At 41.9% G+C, this 20,890-nt stretch overlaps 1 protein-coding gene across 1 annotated transcript in view; it reads right to left on the bottom strand.

The window, feature by feature from the left end:
* Positions 1-4,935: 4,935 nt before the first annotated feature.
* Positions 4,936-20,890, bottom strand: part of Kiaa0040 (KIAA0040 ortholog) — a 34,914-nt gene continuing 18,959 nt past the window's right edge. The window contains exon 2 of the mRNA XM_020154139.2: positions 4,936-8,274. Within this exon, the coding sequence (XP_020009728.1) occupies positions 7,845-8,144 (300 nt within the window). The 5' untranslated portion in view covers positions 8,145-8,274 and the 3' untranslated portion in view covers positions 4,936-7,844. The remainder of the gene's footprint in view (positions 8,275-20,890) is intronic.

Raw genomic sequence — 20,890 nt, 5'->3', positions numbered from 1 at the left:
GAGCTTGGAGCTGGTTGTTCTTGACAGGAGCTGTCTTTGAAAATGGTCCCAGAGTTATGTTTATCCAATGAGGTCAAGAGCTCTGTTTTATAAGTGAGATTTCTCAGGGATCCTAGGATTAGTAAAGTCTGAAAATGCTGATGGAGCTTGGGAGAAAGATACACTCAAGCAATTGAGATCAGGGAAGGAAAAGAAACAGGTGTGGGGTGTGAAAATAAAGAGTGTGGAAAGGAAGAAAATGAAGCTACAGCACTGCAGAAGGAAAACCAAACATAAATAGTGAAAAGCTCCTGGAGAATTTAGTCAGTTGCGGGAAAGGTTCTCCACTAAAAAAAACCTTAAGTCATTACCTTAAGCCTTCACCAGGGCAGTGGAGAGGATCAGGGAGCTCATGTCAATAGAGCTGATCAATGTGGTTGGGACCTGCAGCAGGGAGCAAGAGGCTTGCTATACTCATCCTGGCCAGGAGATGGCAGTGTTGTCCTACCAGGAACTTCTCAGTTCAGTACTTTTTTTCCATAAAGGGGAGGTCTGAGGGCTGGTCTCCCCCACTTTTCTTCCTGCTTGGGTAACATTGTCCAGACAGTCAGCTAGCGGAGTACAGCTGAGCTTCTAGCCTGCACTTGGTGGTTGCCCAGGCAGTGTTTTTGCTGCCTAATGCACAAATAGGTGCATAGATATTACCTTGAAGAGATTGCCTTAGTGAGACTGTGAGGGGGGCAAACTGCAGAAGGGACTTTGGGAATGTAAAGGGAATGAATGGCAAATTAACTTTGTTTTAGATAAGACAGACAGGAAGGCATCTTTAAAAACAAACATCTAAGGAGATGTGAGGAGCAGGCCTCTCACCCAGATAATAAAACACTGTGGTCTTTCTCCTAGATAAGGAAGACAGAGAAGCAGCTTTAAAAACAAACATCTAAAGAGATGAGAAACAGGAAAGGAACACAGCAAACTTCCCCCAAGATAGCAAAGGAGAGTTATAAATGTAAATGGTGGGTCTTACCAAGATAACAAGAGGCAGTCATAAAAAGTATATGGCAGACCTCAAGGACCGGATGGACTAACAAGATGCTCCTGGAAGGTCCAGTTTGATTAAGGATGGGGGTGGGGAGGTTGGTGGGGTTGAGAGGGTAGCAGGGATTGGGAGGTGGGGGGGGAACAACCAAATGATTGGGTTTGGGGAGAAGTTAATCAGATGACATCCAATTACAAATGTAGCTTCAAAGTAGAGTAGGGGGAGCCTAAGTCTGAGAAATCCCTATTTTATCCCCTAGACCCCAGCTATTCTGTGACTTAGCTCTTTCACTAAGTCCTACCCCTCAGGGTGCTTTGCTGTCCTTTCAACAAACTTTGTGCTTGCTTGAGTCTTAATCTCTGATCTGGCATCTTTAATCATTGACTTCTCCAGGGACACGAACTCGGGACTGACAATCTGGTACCAAGACCTGGGCACTGTTTCCAGACCTGATGTACTGGGTTGGACTGGGAGACGGGATGGAGGTTGTCAGCATGATGCGAGGTTAAGTGGAGCATCCCTGGAAGGGATTTCAGGCAGTTTCTAATTTTCAAATTCTTCCCAAAGTCCTTCTGTTAGTTGGTTGTTTATAAAAACAATGTTTTGAGTTCCAATTCCATGTTATATGAAGAAGTTAGGTTTCCAGGTTAGCCCATACAAGCCAGTTTGTTCTACAAAGTAGATGAGTTGTGGTATAATTATAAACAATAGTATTTCAATTTAAATAGAAGAAAACAAAATGAAAAGTTTTTTATTTTGGAAAGTTAAGAAAATTAGGTTTAATTAGAGGAGGCCACTGAGGCAGATGGGGTTTGCTGTGGCACCTGTAGGAGACACGTGAGCATTTCACAGGCTTACGGTCAGACCTCTGGTTGCTTTCATAAGTCTCTGACTGAAAGGAGGTGCTTCTGCAAGTCCCACAATCTCGAGCCCATGTCAGCAGATGAGCCTGGATGAGGGGGCCTGTATATGGGAGCACTGGGGCAGAGGGCTAAAGACTTAGTTTCCATTCCAGGCCTGGGTAAGCTGGCTTCCTTTCTCTGGGCCTTGATTTCTTCATTTATAAAAGGGACACCAAGTGAAATAATGAAAGTGCTCTTTTGGTATTATAGAACCTTCTAGAATGGAGAATAGTGGGTTGGATCTCAGATCTTTATAATTTCATTCAAAACTTTTGAATTTCCTTTTTTCTTTTTTCTTTTTTTTTTTTTTTAACTTTCATCCTGAGGGTTTTTTTTTTCTTTTATTATTCATATGTGCATACAAGGCTTGGTTCATTTCTCCCCCCTGCCCCCACCCCCTCCCTTACCACCCACTCCACCCCCTCCCGCTCCCCCCCCCTCAATACCCAGCAGAAACTATTTTCCCCTTATCTCTAATTTTGTTGTAGAGAGAGTATAAGCAATAATAGGAAGGAACAAGGGGTTTTGCTGGTTGAGATAAGGATAGCTATACAGGGCATTGACTCACATTGATTTCCTGTGCATGGGTGTTACCTTCTAGGTTAATTCTTTTTGATCTCACCTTTTCTCTAGTACCTGTTCCCCTTTTCCTATTGGCCTCAGTTGCTTTTAAGGTATCTGCTTTAGTTTCTCTGCATTAAGGGCAACAAATGCTAGCTAATTTTTTAGGATGGGATCTATCACTCACAAGGTGGTCTCCACCTGAGCCACACCCCCAGCCCCTTTTTGTGCTTTAGTTATTTTCCAGATAGGGTCTCATTTTTTTGCCCAGGGGCTAGTCTTGGACTGCAGTTCTCCTATCTATGTCTCCTGTATAGGTAGGATTATAGATGTGAACCACCATGCCTGGCTTATTTGTTAAGATGGGATCTCTGTAACATTTAACCCCAGCTGGTCTCAAACCTCTATCCTCCTGATCTCTGCCTCTCCAAGTAGCTGGGATTATAGGCATGTGCCATCACATCTGGCTGGCTGCATCGTTTGATTCTCTACTGCTTTCTACTTGAAAGTTTGTCCTCCTTTGACTCTTAGGACACAATTCTCTCATGATTTTGAGCACTTTTTAATCTTCTAATTCCAAATGCATTATATGCACTATTTCATTTAATATCATCCCTATGAGATAGAGACTATCATTAGTTCTATTCTGCAGACAAATCTTAACAGAGCAATTAAGTCATGAGCCTAAATCACATAACCAGTGACAGTTGAGTTAGTATCAGGTTGGGCTTACCCTGCTCCTGAGTCCTCACCCTTGGCACTTCTGGGCTTCTGGGAGCCTGGAAAGCTTCCAAATGATCCTCCTTAGACTACTCTACGTTGCTATTCCACGGTGACCTTCATGCTGATGATATGCAAATGATGCCCTTCTTTCTGAGTTTCTGCCTGTGCAACACTCTGTTCTCATGTGATCGCCCCATCAGTCTGTCTTGATCCCAGCCTTGGGGCATCCCTGTAAGGAAGCAATGACACACCATATTGTAGTGGTCTGTTTGCCTTTCATCTAGGACAACTTTGCATCACTGGTACCTAGTGTGCTTGGCACAAAACATATAGGCAAAATTATTTATGGAAGAAATAGCCTCAAGAGGGGGCTAGATTTATGTCATGCCATTCTTAAATAGTCACTTTGTGGGGTTGTCCACAGCAGTATTGAAAACATCCCTTTGAATCTATGACAGAAACAGAAAGCTGGCTGAGGGAATTCTTTGTTCAGTCATGTAATCGTGTGATATTGAATTTAGGAATAATGTTAAGGTCAAAGGGCAAGGGACCATTGTAGAAGTGCTCTGGATAGTGAAGAATGCTGATGGATGGTAGCATTGTGTAATCCCATATTCAGACCCCACATGTGGGCCAGACTGGGCTTGTGGGCTGATGGCATTTCACTTGGGCTCCTCTCAGGTGGGCAGCACCTTCCAGGTGACTTCTGGATATTGGAAAGTTTTGGGATGTTTTGGGGGAATGAATGGGAAGCTGGATGACTATGACTCTGCTGGGAAAAAGCAGTGACCCGGCAAGGCAGGGTCTCTGGGATGAAGCCTCTGTTTCCTGGTCGTCAGAGGGTGTGTGGTGATGAGAAAGGGAGCTCAGGAATCGATGAGAACTTCAGAAATAGCCTGCATTGGGAGAAACAGACAAAATGTGAGGCTGTGCTATAGGCTCCCTCCTAAGCCCTTGTTAAAATAGTTCTTGCAGCTTTTTGCCAATACCAGCATAGAGTTCATGATCCCCTAAGATTACAGACCTATGCTGTCCAGGATGGGAGTCACTAACCACAGGTGGCTACTGAGCACTTGAAATATGACTGGACCTTTAATTTTATTTAATTTTAATGAAGTTAAACAACCACAGGTGGCTAATGGTACCATGTTAGATAGGGAAGATAGAGAACATTTCTATCATCCTGGTGCTTTTGGACAGCACTGCTCTAGGCGGCTTCTGCTATATTGGCAAGCTTTGTACCATCAAGAGAGCAAGCTAAATCATTTCATGAAACCAATGCAAAGCTATGGCTGACTTGAAAATAAGTTGTACATTTACATACACACATGCGCACACCCTGGGCTGCCATAGAGGTTCTTGGTCTTTTCCTGCCCAGATTAACCCAGAGGTCTAATTTTCCTAGGTCTTTGCTATTCCCCTTTTCCTGTAAGAAGACATTGCTTGACCTCATTGAAGGGAAAGTTCTGTAGGTGTTGCCAGGGAACATCACTGTGTTTTTCTGCAGCTGGCACTGCTGAGAATTTCATGCTCTGAGGCTGTCTGGATTGCAAAGAGGGGATAAGAAAGCCACATTCCTGGTTCTCTGACCTATGACTCTGCTGGGAAAAAGGCTGGGCCTTTTGTGCTCCAGAGGGAGAGTTCCCTGATCCATCATTTCTGAGTGATCACTGTCATACCTAAAGTTAAGGAAGTGACTGATTCCAGCAAGTAAAGAGGCCAGGCATGCCATTTCATTTTCAAAATATTTATTTAAATAAATTTTTGTATGTGTTTAAATTTTGCAGAAAAATACTGACAAATACTATACAACTTTGATCACTTATATATTCTTCTTCAAAGGTGACTGTCCTTTCTTTACATTTCCCTCTTTCCCTCACAAGATATTAATTAAAAAAAGCAAATCCATTGAACGACAGAGAAAAGACCTCTTCTGATGTGTCTGAGTCTGGTTGAGGCTGGTCAGACGTCTGGGTGGGAGGACCTCCCTTCCTGAGCCTGTGTGAGTTTAGGTGGCCTCTTCTTTATGAAGCCCCTCTTTTGTCCCCCATTGACTAAACCTCCCCAAAGGAGCTAAGTAGGCACAGGCCTGAGGTCCCCCTCCAGGTGTTAATGGCAGTTCTGGAACAGAGGTTGGGAAGAAAAGAGAAAAAGTAGAGAGGAATAAAGGGATGGAACTGGCATGGAGCAGGGAGAAAAGGGAACAAGAAAAGAATGGAGAAGGTAAGAATAAATTGGGAAGAAAAGAGAGAGGACACCATACATTGCCTCTGGCTCCTTCACATTCCCATTATTCAGCAAGAGTGTGAGGCCCTATCACCAGCACTGTCCCATTCTAGGGACTCCACAAAGGCTGCCTAGAAGGCTGGGGGGTGGGGAGTAAGTCCTATTCGGGTTTGGGTCCCTTGAGTCCCAGGCTATGGAAACAACTGAGAAGTGACTTTCTGGGTGTCTCTGCCTGGACCTGGTGCAAGTCTATTTGATTAGGAGACAGTAGGGACACTGAGCCTGGAGACAGAGGCCTTGTCACGGCAATGACAACTGACTGCTGCCTTAATGCAAACTGGCAGCCAGTTGCCATGGAAACGATTTCACTTGGATGGTACCTGATCCTGGTGATCCACTCTCCAGATCATAACTGACATCAGCCTCTATGTCTCCCCAAAGTCATCCATTTTAGGAAGACTTTGAGTTGGAGATGGGAACGGTAATGCCATGTGTGCTAGATGCTGCACAACAAGCTCTCCATATGACAAGGAGACAGAGAATCAGAAAGTGCTTCTTTCTCTGGCCAAAGGGGTTATGAGTGGGGGGTCTGAGTGCCTATGGAATTTAGGGCTATGTAGGGTGAGGGGTGAAGTTGACTGGCTCTAAAATACATGTAGGTCTAAATTAGGATTCACAGGGTTTTCTGTTAGAAAACTGTGGGGCAAGAGTTACCACCAGAAGTCTACCCTACAAAGGTCTGGAGTACCAGGTAGCCCCAAGTGAGCAAACACAGTACACCTTACCATTCACACAGTCTTATCAAATTTAGGTTTTTGCTACTATAAATTTCATAGTTTAGCTATGCTAGTAATTAGAAAGTGGTTTTACCACTGTGGATTCCATGGGAAAATATTTCGAGAGCGCACCCCAGCAGATTCGCAAATGAACTTAGAGTACAACTTATTCCTAAATTTGGAATTATTCATCTTTATAATATGTCATAATATGATCAAAATACAAACCAGTTCATCATACAGATGGATTAATTCTGCCTCCCAATCTCAGCCTAGTGTGGAGCTCTCTTCAATTTAGGACAGATCTGGTTGACATGTCCTCTCATGCCTCAGGGAACATGAATCAACTTAACTCTAGTCTTAATACCTATCTAGTTCATCCATTGCAGCAACTGGTGGCATCTCTTAGAAGAGAAGGTCACTTAAGGGTGGATTGGTGAGGTATTATAAGTTTACCCTTAATATTATCATATATTCAATAGCAACTACACTTATGAGTACCTACTGTGTGCAAGACACTTGCCTGAGCTTCAAGATAAATAGTAGTAAACTTCTTTATAGCTTTATCCTGCTTTCATTTAAACTGTTACTTCTTCATTCCACTTACTACATACCACGCACCATTACAACATTATGAAATAATTTCTAGTATGCCCTCATTGAGGCTGTCCTGGTGATTGTGTTAGTGCCTTCCCTACTGAAAACTTTGGTTACACAGAAGATACCTAGCTCAGATGCAGTACCTCCTTACCCTTTCTATCTGTACATACATTGCACAGGTATACAACTACAGTCCACTGAAGTGATTAAGTAGGTTTCCATACCTTTCTAGTAGTCACTGCCAAGAGTTGATTGTTCTTGCTTATAAAAGGGCACCTTGCTGAGTGGTTATGGGGTAGTGGCCTGCATTAAACACCTGTCAGTGGTAATGAGGACTTTGTCATGAGTTTCAAGAAAAGAGATTTCAATAAATTTTGATCCATCATAGCTTAAACTTTTAGGCCCAGGTAAGGGGTCAGAAAGCATAAGAACAGGTGGGGACTATATCAGGTTTCTGGAATGTCCAAATCTGAGTATTTCCAGTAAAAAGCTATGTAGGTATAGGAATAGGAAAGCACACATCTCCAACCTGAGTGACATATGGAACAGACATGGCCTGGGAATGTTGCTTGGCTATATAGTTGTATATATGTGTCTAAATTGGCCATGCCCTCCCATGAGACATTTCAGTAAGTGTATACAATGTACTGCCTTGCACAAAGTACATATTCAATGGTCACTTGATGGATTTGTCATGTATCTGTTATCTGAATTTGTGAATGTGTGATGGATAGGTATGTATACTTGGAAGCCATATAAGATGCATAGGTAAGTGTTCTTTTGTGTTTGGAGTATGTCAAAAACAGGTGTAATGCATGTCTGGGTCTATAGCAAAGAGCACTGGTATTGAACACATAGCTGCCGAGATAGTGCAAGAATTTTCCATGTGCTCCCCTACACTGAGACACTCAGATTTGCTCCTTGGCTGAGTAGTCTGTGGGCAGGAGCATGTCACTACAAGGATTCCTTCTCCCTAGTCTCTGTATTACTGGAAAGAGGCCTGGCCCCAGAGGGAAGACATTGCTGCTTCTTTCCTCATTAGACAGGCAGTGATGGCCTCTTCTCCATCTGGAGAAGCTTGGGCTGAGCAGAGATCCAGAGGTCTTCTTCATCTTTCTTCTTTTTCTTCTTCTTCTTCCTCTTGTTTTGCTCTGGTTGTTTGCTGCTCTTGCCTGGCCGGCTCCAGCAGCAATGGCAACAGATGAAGAGGAGTGTGAGGACCACCAGTAGTGGCAGTCCCAGGAGAACGGCCAGGCAGATGGTGTTGAAGATGCCCTCTTGGTGTTTGGTCAGGATGGTTTTCCAGATATTGTTGAAGAAGGAGCTGATATTCTCCATAGTACTTGGCTAGTGTGGTGCTGAAGACTTGCAATTCTTTAGTAAGTTCTGGGCTCAAGAGGACCCAGCCTTGGCCACTTGGAATTTATTCCTCTTTCAGCTTTGGGTTAGAGCATGCCACCAATAGCACCTGAAGAGATTAAACAAGATAAATGCATGCACTTAGTCAATAGCATTAACCAGTTCTTGCTATGCACACATATGATATTGGGCTTAGAATAAAAGAATTAATATATTAAATCCAGCACACAGTAGGTGATATGCAGTGGTTAGATAAATGAATCAATTTGATATCCAGTATTCTGGTTGGAGTTGGCTCTCTGTATCCTTTACAATAGCACTTCTCAATCTTTTCTCCATGACAGCTCATCTGACAGATGCTGGACACATATTCCCCATGGGACAGTTCTGTATCTCACCTTCTACGAAATAGTTTGCCATTTTCAATGCTTACTAAAGCCTAGGTAGTGGGAGAGCTGAAATGTCTACATCTTGCTGCCTATGAAAGGGGCCTTCTCCAATCTAAGAGATCATCAGTTCTTATCTTGCCTCACTCCTGCCTTCCTTATTGTCCCTTTTGCTCTCTTCCCTGCTCCATGTCTCCTTCCCTCCTTACATCCTACTTGTACCCTGTGCTTTTTACCTCTTCTCCCTCTTGACCCTCCTCTGTTTTCCATCCCTCAAATATTCTAAAGTTTCTTTCTCTGACTGCTCCCTTTCTTCTTAGGAGAAGGGAGCTTTGCAATATCTTGCAAACTGGTGTGGGACCTTGTGTTCCCCTGTGCTCCTATCCTGAACTCAGTATATAGCAAGGACTGCTCTTCTGTTCTTATACAGAGCAGCTCCTTTTCCTTTGTCACCTCTCCACTTGTCCACATATATCTTAAGGTTCATTTCTCAAGTATAAGGTCTTGAGGCTCCTGTGGACTCTAGAAACCAGAGGAGCTTGTATCCAAACAAGACTTTGAGGACAGGTATGATTCAAAGAAGTTTAAGAGACCTCTCAGTATAAGACATTGCCTTGGACCCAAATACAAAGAGTCATTGGTTTTTAGGTTGAAGGCTTTAGAGATCATCCCACCCAACTCTCTCAATTAAAGATGACAAATATGGGGTCTAAAGTGGTGAGGTGATATTTTTGAGGTTGCACGGAGCTACAGTGAGCAACCAGACTTCTGTGTAATGAGTCTAACACTAACAGAATGCTAGGCAAGTGGAGGAATAAGAATGATAAAGATGTTACTTTGTGTTGTATTTTGCTAGTCACCTTCACATGTATTTTTTTTGAGACAGGGTCTCATTTTGTTATTCAGGCTGGGCTTGAACTCATGTTTCTTCAGGTAGCTAGAGAATTTTACCTTTGAAGTGAGCAACAGGATGGTGCCATGGTTATGGATAAAAGCACCAGGGGGCCTGGGTTCAGAATTAAGGCTAGTTCAGACTTAATTCTGTTGCCCCACACTGGAGCATAAAAGGTGTGGCCTTTCTGGGTGGCATTTGTACAAAGGGTTGTCCCTGGAGATCTAATTCCTTGAATAACATGCTATATAAATGTCCTATACCCAGTGCCTATCAAGTCCCTGTGCCTTAGTCCTAGTCTGCTGGCATGTGGACCCACCCCCGCTGGCATTATTTGCACATTTTTTGCAATTATACAAATTGGCACTTACTACTGTGCCCTCTGAACCGCAGAGACTGAATAGTATAAGAAGATAACAATAATTTTAGCTAACTTTTATTAAGCACATATTTTATGCCAGATACAGTTCTAGATACTTTCTATCTATTAACTCATTTAATCTTCATCACAACAGAATGAAATAGATACTGTTATTCCCCCATCCTATAGCTGAAGATACGGAGGCACAAGTCACATAGTGACTGTGTGGCAGAGTTGGCCTTGTTCATTCTGGGGAGTTTGGCTCCAGATCTCTAAGGGGTGAGCTGTTCACAGGCATTGCTCCTCCTATTCCTTTGTATGGAATTAACCCATTTTTGGCAAGCAGCCCAGGATTTGCTGAATCTTACAATCCTTGGCGATTCCCCAGACTCACTTAAACATTTATTCCAGTCTATTGTAAAAAAAGGCTGCAAAGAGATTTACTTTCCATTGCTAGACACTTTCCAAATGGATAAAGTAACACAAAATAAAACTCAGACCTTGCCTAAGTGCAGGTTTATAGAAAGCATATGACTGCCTAAAGTTAAATTCAATACTAACAAAGAAAAGTGCTCTGAGAAGTCACATCCCCTCACTAGAGGCTCTGCCCAAGTACCTCTGAGGGCCTGGGAACATCTCATGACATGGGTCTACCCCCATGCACCATTAAGCCTCCAGGCCCTTTGGAGACAAAAGCAGCACTTGGTATTCCCTCAGTAGTCTCTCACACTACTTGCCTTGTCTGGATTTTCCTTCTCCCTTTGCTATAACCTTTGCCTTTACCTTAGCTGTGTATGGCCCAGTTTTGGGTTTTTTTTTTTTTAACTTATCTGCAATTATTTTTTCTACTCTGTTGTGGGAAGACTTTGGGTGATAATTTATAATTTGACCCCATACTTAGCCTCCCTGGGATCAAGTGCTTCTTGCACAGTAGTTATGTGATTCATGCTAGTGACATCACCATCACAATTATTGATAAATTATTCTGCATTGGGTCATAATGGCCCCTGTAGGAAGCAGAAAGACAGCAGGAGCCTATTCTTGGGGTCAGCTAGGGGAGTTCTTGGAGAATATTAGGGCCTTTTCATGGAGGTAAAATACTTGAAATATGAGAAGGATTTTGAAAAAGAAAATGGGTAAAAAGGATGTTTAAACATTCCAGGCAGAAAAACTTCTAGAACATGAGTGGGAGAATAGTATGTCTATTTATGATCCTGGGGCTCAGGATGGGAGAGGAGAAAACTGGAAGACAGGCTAGAAGGGTAAACTGTGGTCAGGGTAGAGATGGTATTTGTGTTTATTTGGGAGCTTTTATAACTGGAGAACATTGTGATCAGAGCCATCCTTTAAGAAAAGATCACAAGATGTGAAAAGTACTGGAAAATGTTTTAAGAGAGCTCTTTATCCATTTATTGGATACTTAATATGTGCCACACTCTGTGTTAGGTGTTGTGGATTCAGTAATGAATAACAAAGTTACAATTTCTGACATCATGGAGCCTTGTATATTCCAGGGGAGTTCTTATTATTGAAGGTTCAAGTCATAAAAGACAAATATAATAAGCAAATTTCAACTTGGATTGCTTAGTTGGCTGAAATAGAAGCATTCATTTGAATTATGTGTTTACCTCAATGTCTTAGGCCCTCCAACCCTTCCCCCCCACCTTTGTCTTAAACTTGTCCATCCCATGGCACCCAAAATAGCCTTTGAATAAACAAATTTCTTTTCAAGCTAAAGCTAAGTCAATAACTCACTTCTGCATTCCTAAAGCTACTTATTAGAGTTGGCTCTCCGCACAGCCAAAGAGAGTATTCATTAATATTTGGGAGCCCAGTCTGGGGAAAATTCGATTAAAAGGTATTCTTTATATTTTTTAATCTAAGAATTCTCTTCTAGCCCCCTAGGTTACTTGCTGAGCTTTGCTAATCTATAGTGTTTCATTAGTATTTATGAGCTTTGTGTTATTAGCATTTCCAGGAAACAATCAAATATCTCCTTGGTGGTATGAATTAAAAGTTAGTGCTTCCATGGGATGTTTTGCAAAAGAAGCCACACTTTGGGCCCTAGAATACACCTTGGGAGACCATATCCTTTTGTTGGTTTTCAAGTATCACTGGCACTATTTGAAATGTAATTCATCTATTCTTGCAAAACCTACAATAGGTGCCAATTAAATTCCACTGTCTGACTGTGGTTGTGGGGTGGGTGTGAGGAGAGAAGAGGGGAGTTACCTTCAGTTCCCTGGAAACTATTTGCTTTTCTATATCTTCTATAGTATCTAGCTAGGGAGAGTCATTCATTCATTCTTTCTTCCATAAGCTTCTATGAAGGGGAACAGTGATGCCAAAACTAGAAGACTTGGGTGTGAGCCCTGGATTAACCTGAATGACCTTGGCAAGCTACAGAACCTCAGCTACAAAATGAAGCTAATAAGCTTCTCTTGTATTGATGTTGTGAGGATTTAAAAGGCTCATTGTATTTCATGAATTTTGTAAACTATAAAATACTATACAAACACAATCCATAAAATAGTGTTTTACCATCAAGAAACAACAAACTAATTCTAGCCTTGAGTTTTTTCTCTCCATCCCTCACCATCAAACCCATTCTTCACTGCCAAAGAATCATAGGCCTCCATGCCTTTCAAATGAAAAGGGCTCCATGAAAAACCTTCCTGTGTATGTATGGCCTGTCTGTGGGTGGGTCTGTGGTTGTAACCATAGACTCTGACATCCAGTGACAGGAAAGAGAAGGGTCACCTGGGGAAACATCTGCCAGTGTCTGGAGGATTGCTGAGCTCATAGATGAAGCCTGAGGAGAGAGACTGTCTGTCTATAGGCGTCAGTCTCCTTCCCAGGCTTTGAGAACCCTGGGAACGTTCAGGGGTGGCTCATTCTTCAAGGAGGTCCAATTTCTGAATACCAAAGGCTGCTGCAGGGTTGTGTCTAGGGCTGGCTCTAGTGCTGATGCTTCTTCTAGAGCTCTCTAAGAAGGAGATAGCACAATCTATTTTATACCAGTGTCTCATTGTTCCTATTTATTATATAAAATAATACATGAAAATTCTAGTCTGATAGTAAATGCATTTTTTATTTTTAGAAATGTTAATGATAAGGTCCACAATGAGCAAAATTACATCCCTAAGACAAACCCCATAGTGAGCTCCAAATGGGTATGAATTTCAGCCTTGTTGTGGAAGGGTGAAGTGGAATGAGGTTTAGGTTTTTATCAGAACTGTAAGAGATTCCTTTGTTGCAGCTGCAGACTGTGAGTAGGCATGTGGGGCCATCTTAAAAGTGCAGGGGGCAAAGGCCTCCCATTGGGCTTTTCATCAAATGCTCCACTGAATGTTATGCCTTGGGTTGGAATTACCATTGTGCTTGCTGTATCTCCTGTGCCTACAGATCCCAGGTGAGAGCAGGATGGACCACTGGCCAGGAAGAGTCATGCAAGTACTTAGTTAAAGTTACAGATTCCTGGGCCCCACTCTGATCCAGTGGAGTGAGACACTGATCCAGTAGATGTAGGGTGGGCTCAGGAATTTTATGACAAGCAGCCCAAATATATCTGGATGATTGTCAGGTTCAAGAACTACCATAAAAGTAAGTCCAGCAGTTGGCCCTCATCTATCAGTGCAGGAGCCTTGTGCTGAATGAGGGAATGAATTTCAGGCTGGAGTGGGGAAGATATTTAGCTCCATATACAACGGCCTCCTGTGGGGAGCCTCCCGTAGCATTATTTCTTGCCCTGTGTGATCTCAACTATAATTCAATGTTGTAAACATTTACTGAACACTGCAAGGTTCCTGACTCTGTGCCTGGCTCTGATACTGAGCCCCTCCCAGTCTAACAAGCTGGAGAAATAAAAATAACATAACTCCAGTGTTATGAGTCCTGAGGTCAAGTTTTGTAGAAAGGGTATGGGAGCAGTGCAGCAGAGAAGCCAAGCAATTCTGCCTGGACAGGGTTAAGGGGAAGTGATGGAGAGGAATGACAATCAAGATGCCTATATTTTCATTGAGCAATGACTTGTGAGCATCTATTACTTGTTGAGAACCATGCTGGAACTTTATCTAGGGACAAGCAGACCAGATCCCTGTCCTTGTAGTGCGCAAAGTCTAGTGTGGGAAGCAAACATTCATCAGAGAACAACATGACAAGTGTATAATTATGTAAGCGCTATTCAACAAGAAACCCATGGTATCATGCAAGAGGGTAACAGGTAAAAGTGACCCATCAGCAAGGCTCTGAGGAAGAATGACTGAGTGAGGATCTGAATTACAGCAAACACACAGTCGGGGGCGGGGGGGGGGTCTGAAAAGTCTTGAAACATAACATAAAGTTATTTTAAAGCATTTCCAAGTAACATGCTTAACATGCTTTTCTTCAATCCTCAGGTACCTTTTCAGGTGAAATGTCTCTATAGCAATGAGTTCAATTACTAATATGCTATTAAGTGTTCTCCAAAAGTTTGGAAACATAGGCATGCAATACATTTACTGGGAATTTTGTCAGATTAACAATTGGACCTTCTCTTGAAAAGGATATAAAAGGATAGCATGGCTGAATGCAGCAGCAGGTGGGGCGAGTGCGGGGTGACAGGAGGCATGTGAGGAGGGTGGGTCCACCCCTGCCAGCCTTGTAAGCCTCCTTCAAAGCTGGTGCATGCTGTGACAGCCACGGGGTTTTAGGCGAGGAGGGAATATAATCATGGCATGTTTCCTAAAGAACCCTGTCATTGTGTGTGAGAGAACAGGTTGGAGAGGCAGCAGTGGGAGACGATTCTAGTTGTTTGGTGAAAATGGCAGATGGGTGAAGGTGACAGTCAGACACATGGTTAGGCTCAGGTGTTCTCCAGACATAGAAAGTATTCCTGAGCTGTGCTCTACTTTCCCTCTTCTAGCTCTAGTTTTCTATGAGGCATTCTAATCTAATATATATAGATATATAAAATTAGATATATAATCAGATATATTATATTAGCTATATAATCTAATATATATTCTTTTTTCCCAAAATAGCCATAGCTATCCCATCAAATAGTTTCTCTCTGACTCCCACCATTTTTCCTGGGGTTTATAACACCTTATTCAGTCCCAGGCCCCTCCACCCTGACTGTCTAAACCTTGCCTCAGCTGTTAAATACCCTACCTTGCAAAAATCTCCATTGTTATGATAACATCACACACTCTAGAACTGGAGACTTCTTGGCTGTGAGTGCAGAGTGGAACCTCAGTTGGTAGTTATTAACTCTGCTGCTCTGGATATAAATTTTCTTGACGGTTCTCATCTTGCTAACCTGGCATGCTCACAGGCCTTCTAATAGATGTAAGCACTGTGTTTTACAAAAATATCAGATCATGGCAAATGATCTACTTGCAGAACCTATGTTTATTACTTTAACCTCGCTCTAGGCATTATAAATTAGGTATGTGCATTTTCCCAATTTAATTAATTGCTTCAAATAATGAGTTCTAATAAAAGTTGGAGGCTCTTTTTCCACTCTGGAGTATGCATGTATGATATGTAACTAGATATTGGTTGTTAAAGGAAAATAGATAGTATTTTCCCTTAGAATCAATGTTGTAATTATGGTTGCAATTTTGAACAAAAGCACAAATAGAGCATAAGTATAGAAATTATTAAGGCATCTATGATTATTAAAAATAATAAATGTATGCTTTATTATAATGGATAGTCAGGATTAGGAGAATTCTGAGATGGGCTACCTGATCAGATTCTTTTACTTTATTGATGAGAAATTTGGGAATCTTTTTGTGGAGGTCACCCAGCTAACAACCAGTCAAGGTCAGAACTACTATCTTCTGCCTTTCAGATCACCTTCTTACCATGATTTCTCTGCAAAAATCCTCAAAAATGAGCATTTAGGGAAGTGCTCTGCAAGAGGCCCAGCACAGTCTCTTCCTGGGAACAAAGCAGATGACCCTTCTCAGCCTCCCTATATTTTTGTGGGGCCATGGGACCGGGTACTAGCCAAGGTTCTTTCCTTCTCCTGCTTGCTCATCTATCCAGATACCAAGGGTTCAGAAAAGGACTGCAAGATCCTGGAGAGAGCAGAGATGGTGTTCTTGAATGACTGTGTGGAGTGGAGCTTCCCTGCTGACCACAGCGAACAGTGAAATGAGTAAGAAGTAAGTCTTTGTTGGGTGAAGTCACTAAAATTGGGAGATTTTTTTTGCTACAGCAGTTAGCCTAACCTAACTACTACAGGTGATGAAAAAGCTCATGTTGGTAATGCTTACTGCAAATGTGGGATGAGTTCCAATAACTCTCCTGTAGTGCAGCTTTGGCCCAAGTGCAGTTTACCTCAGTGATTCTGGAACCAAATATCCTGGTCTGAATTCTGGCTCTGTCACTCACTAGCTGTCCCACAATGCAAGCTAACTACTTTCTCTGGGGCTCAGTTTTTCATATGTAAAGTGGATTTGAAAATAATATGGTGTTGTGAGAATTACATGAATCAGTAGGTACAGTGCCTCAGAGCCTAGCTTGCCAATAAATGTCAGCCCTGATGATTTGGCCCCAAATGAATAGGCTGGCCAAAATAAACATCTCTGACTCCTCAGCTAATGATAGTTTTGTATTAGGGTAACTGTTTTGAATAAGATGGTTCTGGAATTATGATTTTCATTGTCTAAGTGTCCTTTGCAAGGTATTTCCCACTCTTTCTCTATTTTTCTTGTAGTGAAGAGGCTCATTTAAAATTATTTCATTCATCATTCTTTTTCAAAGCAACTATTTCAGAATTAAAATATGTGGAGGCATCAGTCAGAGGCAGAAGTGTAAGTGTTTAGCCACATCTCTTCATCCTTTCTCCATGAACCTCACCTTATATGGACTGGGATGCAAGCCTCCTTTCTTACTACCACTCCATACTGTTCTTTTGTCTCTTCCTCTTCTCTCTTCTTCCCTTCTGCTAATGTACTTAATGAGTTCCTAGTAGGTGTCACTTCATATCTTAGGCAGTGCAAATATAATCATGAACAAGACAGATGCAAGAAAGCTACAGGGAAACAAATAAACCCAAATGTGTGCTTAGTGCTCTAAAGGAAATAATTGGAGTGGCCTGTGCAGAAGTAACTTTGAAATGAGATTTGAGGCATAACAAGGATCTAGCTGTGCACAGAGCTAAGGGCAGCGCCCTCCAGGTTGCAGGAACAGGAAAGGTAAAGAGCATGGTACATCCAGGAGAGAGAGAGGCAGTGAAGCTGGACCATGGTGAACATCACAGATGAAGCGAGTGAGTTCAGCCCCTGTGGGAATGAGTGTGGGAAGTAGAAAGGCAGAGAAAGAGTCCTAAGATGTAGAGGTGCCCGCCCCCACTTTTCAAACTCATCCTTACAGTATTTGTCCAAGTTTTCAAACAGTTTCTAGTTTTCCTTTCTTCAATTCATTTTTCTAAAATCTAAATGTAGTCTCGCACCCCCTGCTCAACTCTTTGTTGGCTCTTTATCTCTTATATAATAATCTCAAGTCCTGAGAAATGAGGACAAGTCTTTTGTGATCCTTCTTCCCTATCACCTCAGACTCATCTTCTACCCCCACTTTCACCCCCACACTCTTCAAAGTCCCCCCAAACTTCCCCACCACACCTTGTAATGATGAGATGTCCTCTCACCTTCCTCCCTCCACCCATTCACAAGGAGGATGCCTCATCATTCAGGCCTCCTCTTGAGGCTCTCTTGACTCTCAGTCCCCTGTACCCCCTTCCTCAATTGATTTCTTTCTCTTCTGAATTTCCATGGAGGTGATTACTGACCACAGCCCTGATCTCATTATATGATTATTATTTGTTTCCTTTGAAAAATTATAAGACTACAGAAAACCACAAAAGGGAATATATATCTTAAACACTCTCTTGAACTTGTTGATTTGTTTTTCATACTCTTTCAGGTTCCTATATTGCAATGTTTTTCATTCCTCTGTTTGACCTGAAGGTCTACCTTTGTACCTATCACGTAATAGGTGTTAATAAATATTTGACAAGTGAGTGAATTCTTTTACACTTGGTCTGAGAAGAATGACCATGCATCCTGCCTCTTTCCTTTGTTTCACCCCCACCTCTATCCCATCAGCTGGTATCATGTGCTCTATCTTCAAAACATATTCCAAGCCCATCCACCTCTCCTCATTTCTGTGGCTAGGTCATTGCTGTCTGTTACCTGGGTTACTGCAGTGGCTTCCTCACCAATCACTTTGGTTCTACTCTTCTTTTCCTATAGTCTGCTCTCCCTACATGAACAGTTCATGTTGCTTGAACCCATGCCTTCCCATCACCTGAAGTGTAAAAATATAAACTCCTTACCATATTCCACAAGTCCTCCATTTTCTGTCTCCTGCCTACACCATCTGATCCTTACCTCTGTCATCAGTCCCATTTCCATTATCTATCTGCTCCTTTCTTATTCATCTTCCCCTTGCCTCCATCATCTGGTCCCTACCTCTATTATCAATGTCTTTCCTCTATTCTCTGACCTCTGTCTCCATCATCCACCCCCTGACTCCATCATCTGGTCATTACCCCTATTATATGTTCCCTATAAAAATCATCTGTTCCTTAATAAAGTTCCATCGTCTTTTTCTTGCCTCCATCATATGAGTCCTGCTTCCTTCTTTGACTTTGTATTGCACTCCTCTCTCTCACTCACTGTGCCCTGGCCACATCTACTTTGCAACTGTCCACCTAGTCTGTCTCTTTGCCTGGTATATTTGTTCTCAGATTTTGGCATGAGTACTTCATAACAGTTAGGTCTCAGCTCAAGTGCATTTACCTTTAAATTTCCTCCAACGCAACCTCAATAAGCAGTGTCTCCTAACCCATTTAACCTCTGCTACATCATTCTGTCTTATTGCCTTTGTAGTACTTTCCACTTGAAATTCCTCATTCACTCATGAAACTCTGGTCATAGTGGTGCACACATTTAAAGTCTGTCTTCCTCCAATGGAATAAAACTGCATGAAAACAGGGCTCTTACCTGTCTATTCTATTTTGATGCCCAGAGTTTGGTATATAGCTGCATAAATGAATGAAGTTAACCCAACAGTTCTGGAAAAATAAGTGAGATTCTGAATTGAATAGGCATTAGACAGTCAATCCAGGTCATTAGAGAGAAAGAGCAGGAGCAGTGAAGGACATAGAAAGTGACCACTGGTCACAGCTGTGGCTGGACTTTGATGATAACTGCCCACCCATTTAGCTCTGCCTAGTCAGATCTTCTAGCCACAAAACTCATTTGAGGAGGGGAAATAATGATCAAGAAAATCCCATTATCACTAAAGCAGTAGGGAGCAGGTTATGTTTTATCAGCTCCTAAGTAATCACTTACCTTCCTTTCACTCGGTTACAAAGAGCCCATTGTAGCTGGGACTTTCTGATAACAAGGGATCCTTTCCTAATTACTATATACTCTATTTCAGGTTCAGCAGAAGAGAAAATTAAAAAGCTCCATTTCACTTCAGGTTCAAATGAGTCAATCTTTCAATCAAACAAGTATTAATTAAGCCACGCTAGGAAACGCAGGGAAAGTAAGAGATACCCTCTTTCTTCTCAAAGGTGATACCAGGGAAATAATTAGAGAATGATGTAAGAACAATGAAAAGAGTTTTAAAAGGTTTTTATTTGGACTTTCTATTATGGAAAAATAGAAGGCTTAGAATCTATAATACCTTATTACTCTTTACTCTTTCCCCTGTCCTCTTTCCTTCCTTTACTTTCTTTTCATCCCTAATTACACTGTCTCCAAAGGGTCCATGCCATAGACTGTGAGACTAATTAGAACCTGAAAATTCCAATGGGTGCTAAATATGATCAAATACGATATCTGCGGTCTGTTGGCAAGTCATCAACCTCCTCATATTTACCTCTCTGAGATCTTCAATGAAATTTCCTAATTTTTTTTCTTAGAAACCAGAAAACTTATAGCAAGAATTTTTTCTCCACTACCCACCTGGTATAGGGCTTGGGAATAGTCACATAAGTGCTTTGAGTTCTGCTTTCTCTTTGATAAACAGAGATACTAGCATCTTATTCAAAGTGTTAGGTGTTTTACCCACCATGTTTTATCCTTGGAATCTGGCGCTGTGCCTGGTAGAATGTGGGCTGGCTGTATTTGCTGAATGGATGAAAGAGTGAATGGATTCCTGGTCAAATAATTGAGATAATGGGTATGAAGCAAGAAGTATACGTCACACAGTAGGTGCCTTAAAATTGCTTTGAAAACTGTAAAGCACCATATTTATTATTATAGAGTTCATATTGTGTGAAAGGAGTAAGCATCCTTTTATTATCAAATTATTTTGTTCTAACCCCTGTTTGATCAATTTTTCACTGAATCAATTTAAAAAGTGAGTTGACCAACTCCCAGAGAATCAGGGCAGACACATTTGGCTCTCCCTGCTTTCTTGCTGCCTTTATTTCCAGTTCTGCTCTCCCATTCAGCCCTCCTGACCCCAGGATCTAATTTCTTAGTGTAGTCTTGTTTTGCCCATCACTATCAACTTTCTCCTCTTCTTTTCAGCTAGAATGCTCACTTGTTTTCCTTTGACCAGCCTCTTTGACTTAGATACTTTGGAAAACCAAAGCCTCCAAACAGAGGGTTGGCCAATGTCTTATCAACAGGGAATGATCTGTTGAATTAAACCCCACCATTTGTTGAGATCTTACTAAGTGTGAAACGCTGTGTATGTAATCAAGGCTTTACAAATAAGGTCTCATTCAACAACTGAAGGTAGACCTTTATCCCTGGTGTACAGGTGAGGAAAGTGAGGCTAGCAGAGATCAAGAAATTTTGCCAAGACCATGTAGATATGAAAGGGCAGAATAGGTTTGAATCTAGTCCTGAGTCCAGAGATCCCTTATCTACTTTGGTATGTGGTTGTCACTCTCAGGAGGCCAAGGACTTCAGTCTCTGGACTTTGTCTTCTAAAATGATGGGGTACTTACCCAATCATTCATCCACCAACATCTGAAAGCTGCCATTTGTACCACACGCTAAGGGAACACCAGTTATATGCTTAATGTGACCTTATGAACCTCACATTTGAATATGACCAAACATGACAGAAG

Source organism: Castor canadensis, chromosome 11 (assembly GCF_047511655.1).
Source record: "Castor canadensis chromosome 11, mCasCan1.hap1v2, whole genome shotgun sequence".
NCBI classification, from domain to species: Eukaryota; Metazoa; Chordata; class Mammalia; order Rodentia; family Castoridae; genus Castor; species Castor canadensis.
This window is presented reverse-complemented; position numbering and strand designations above follow the sequence as displayed.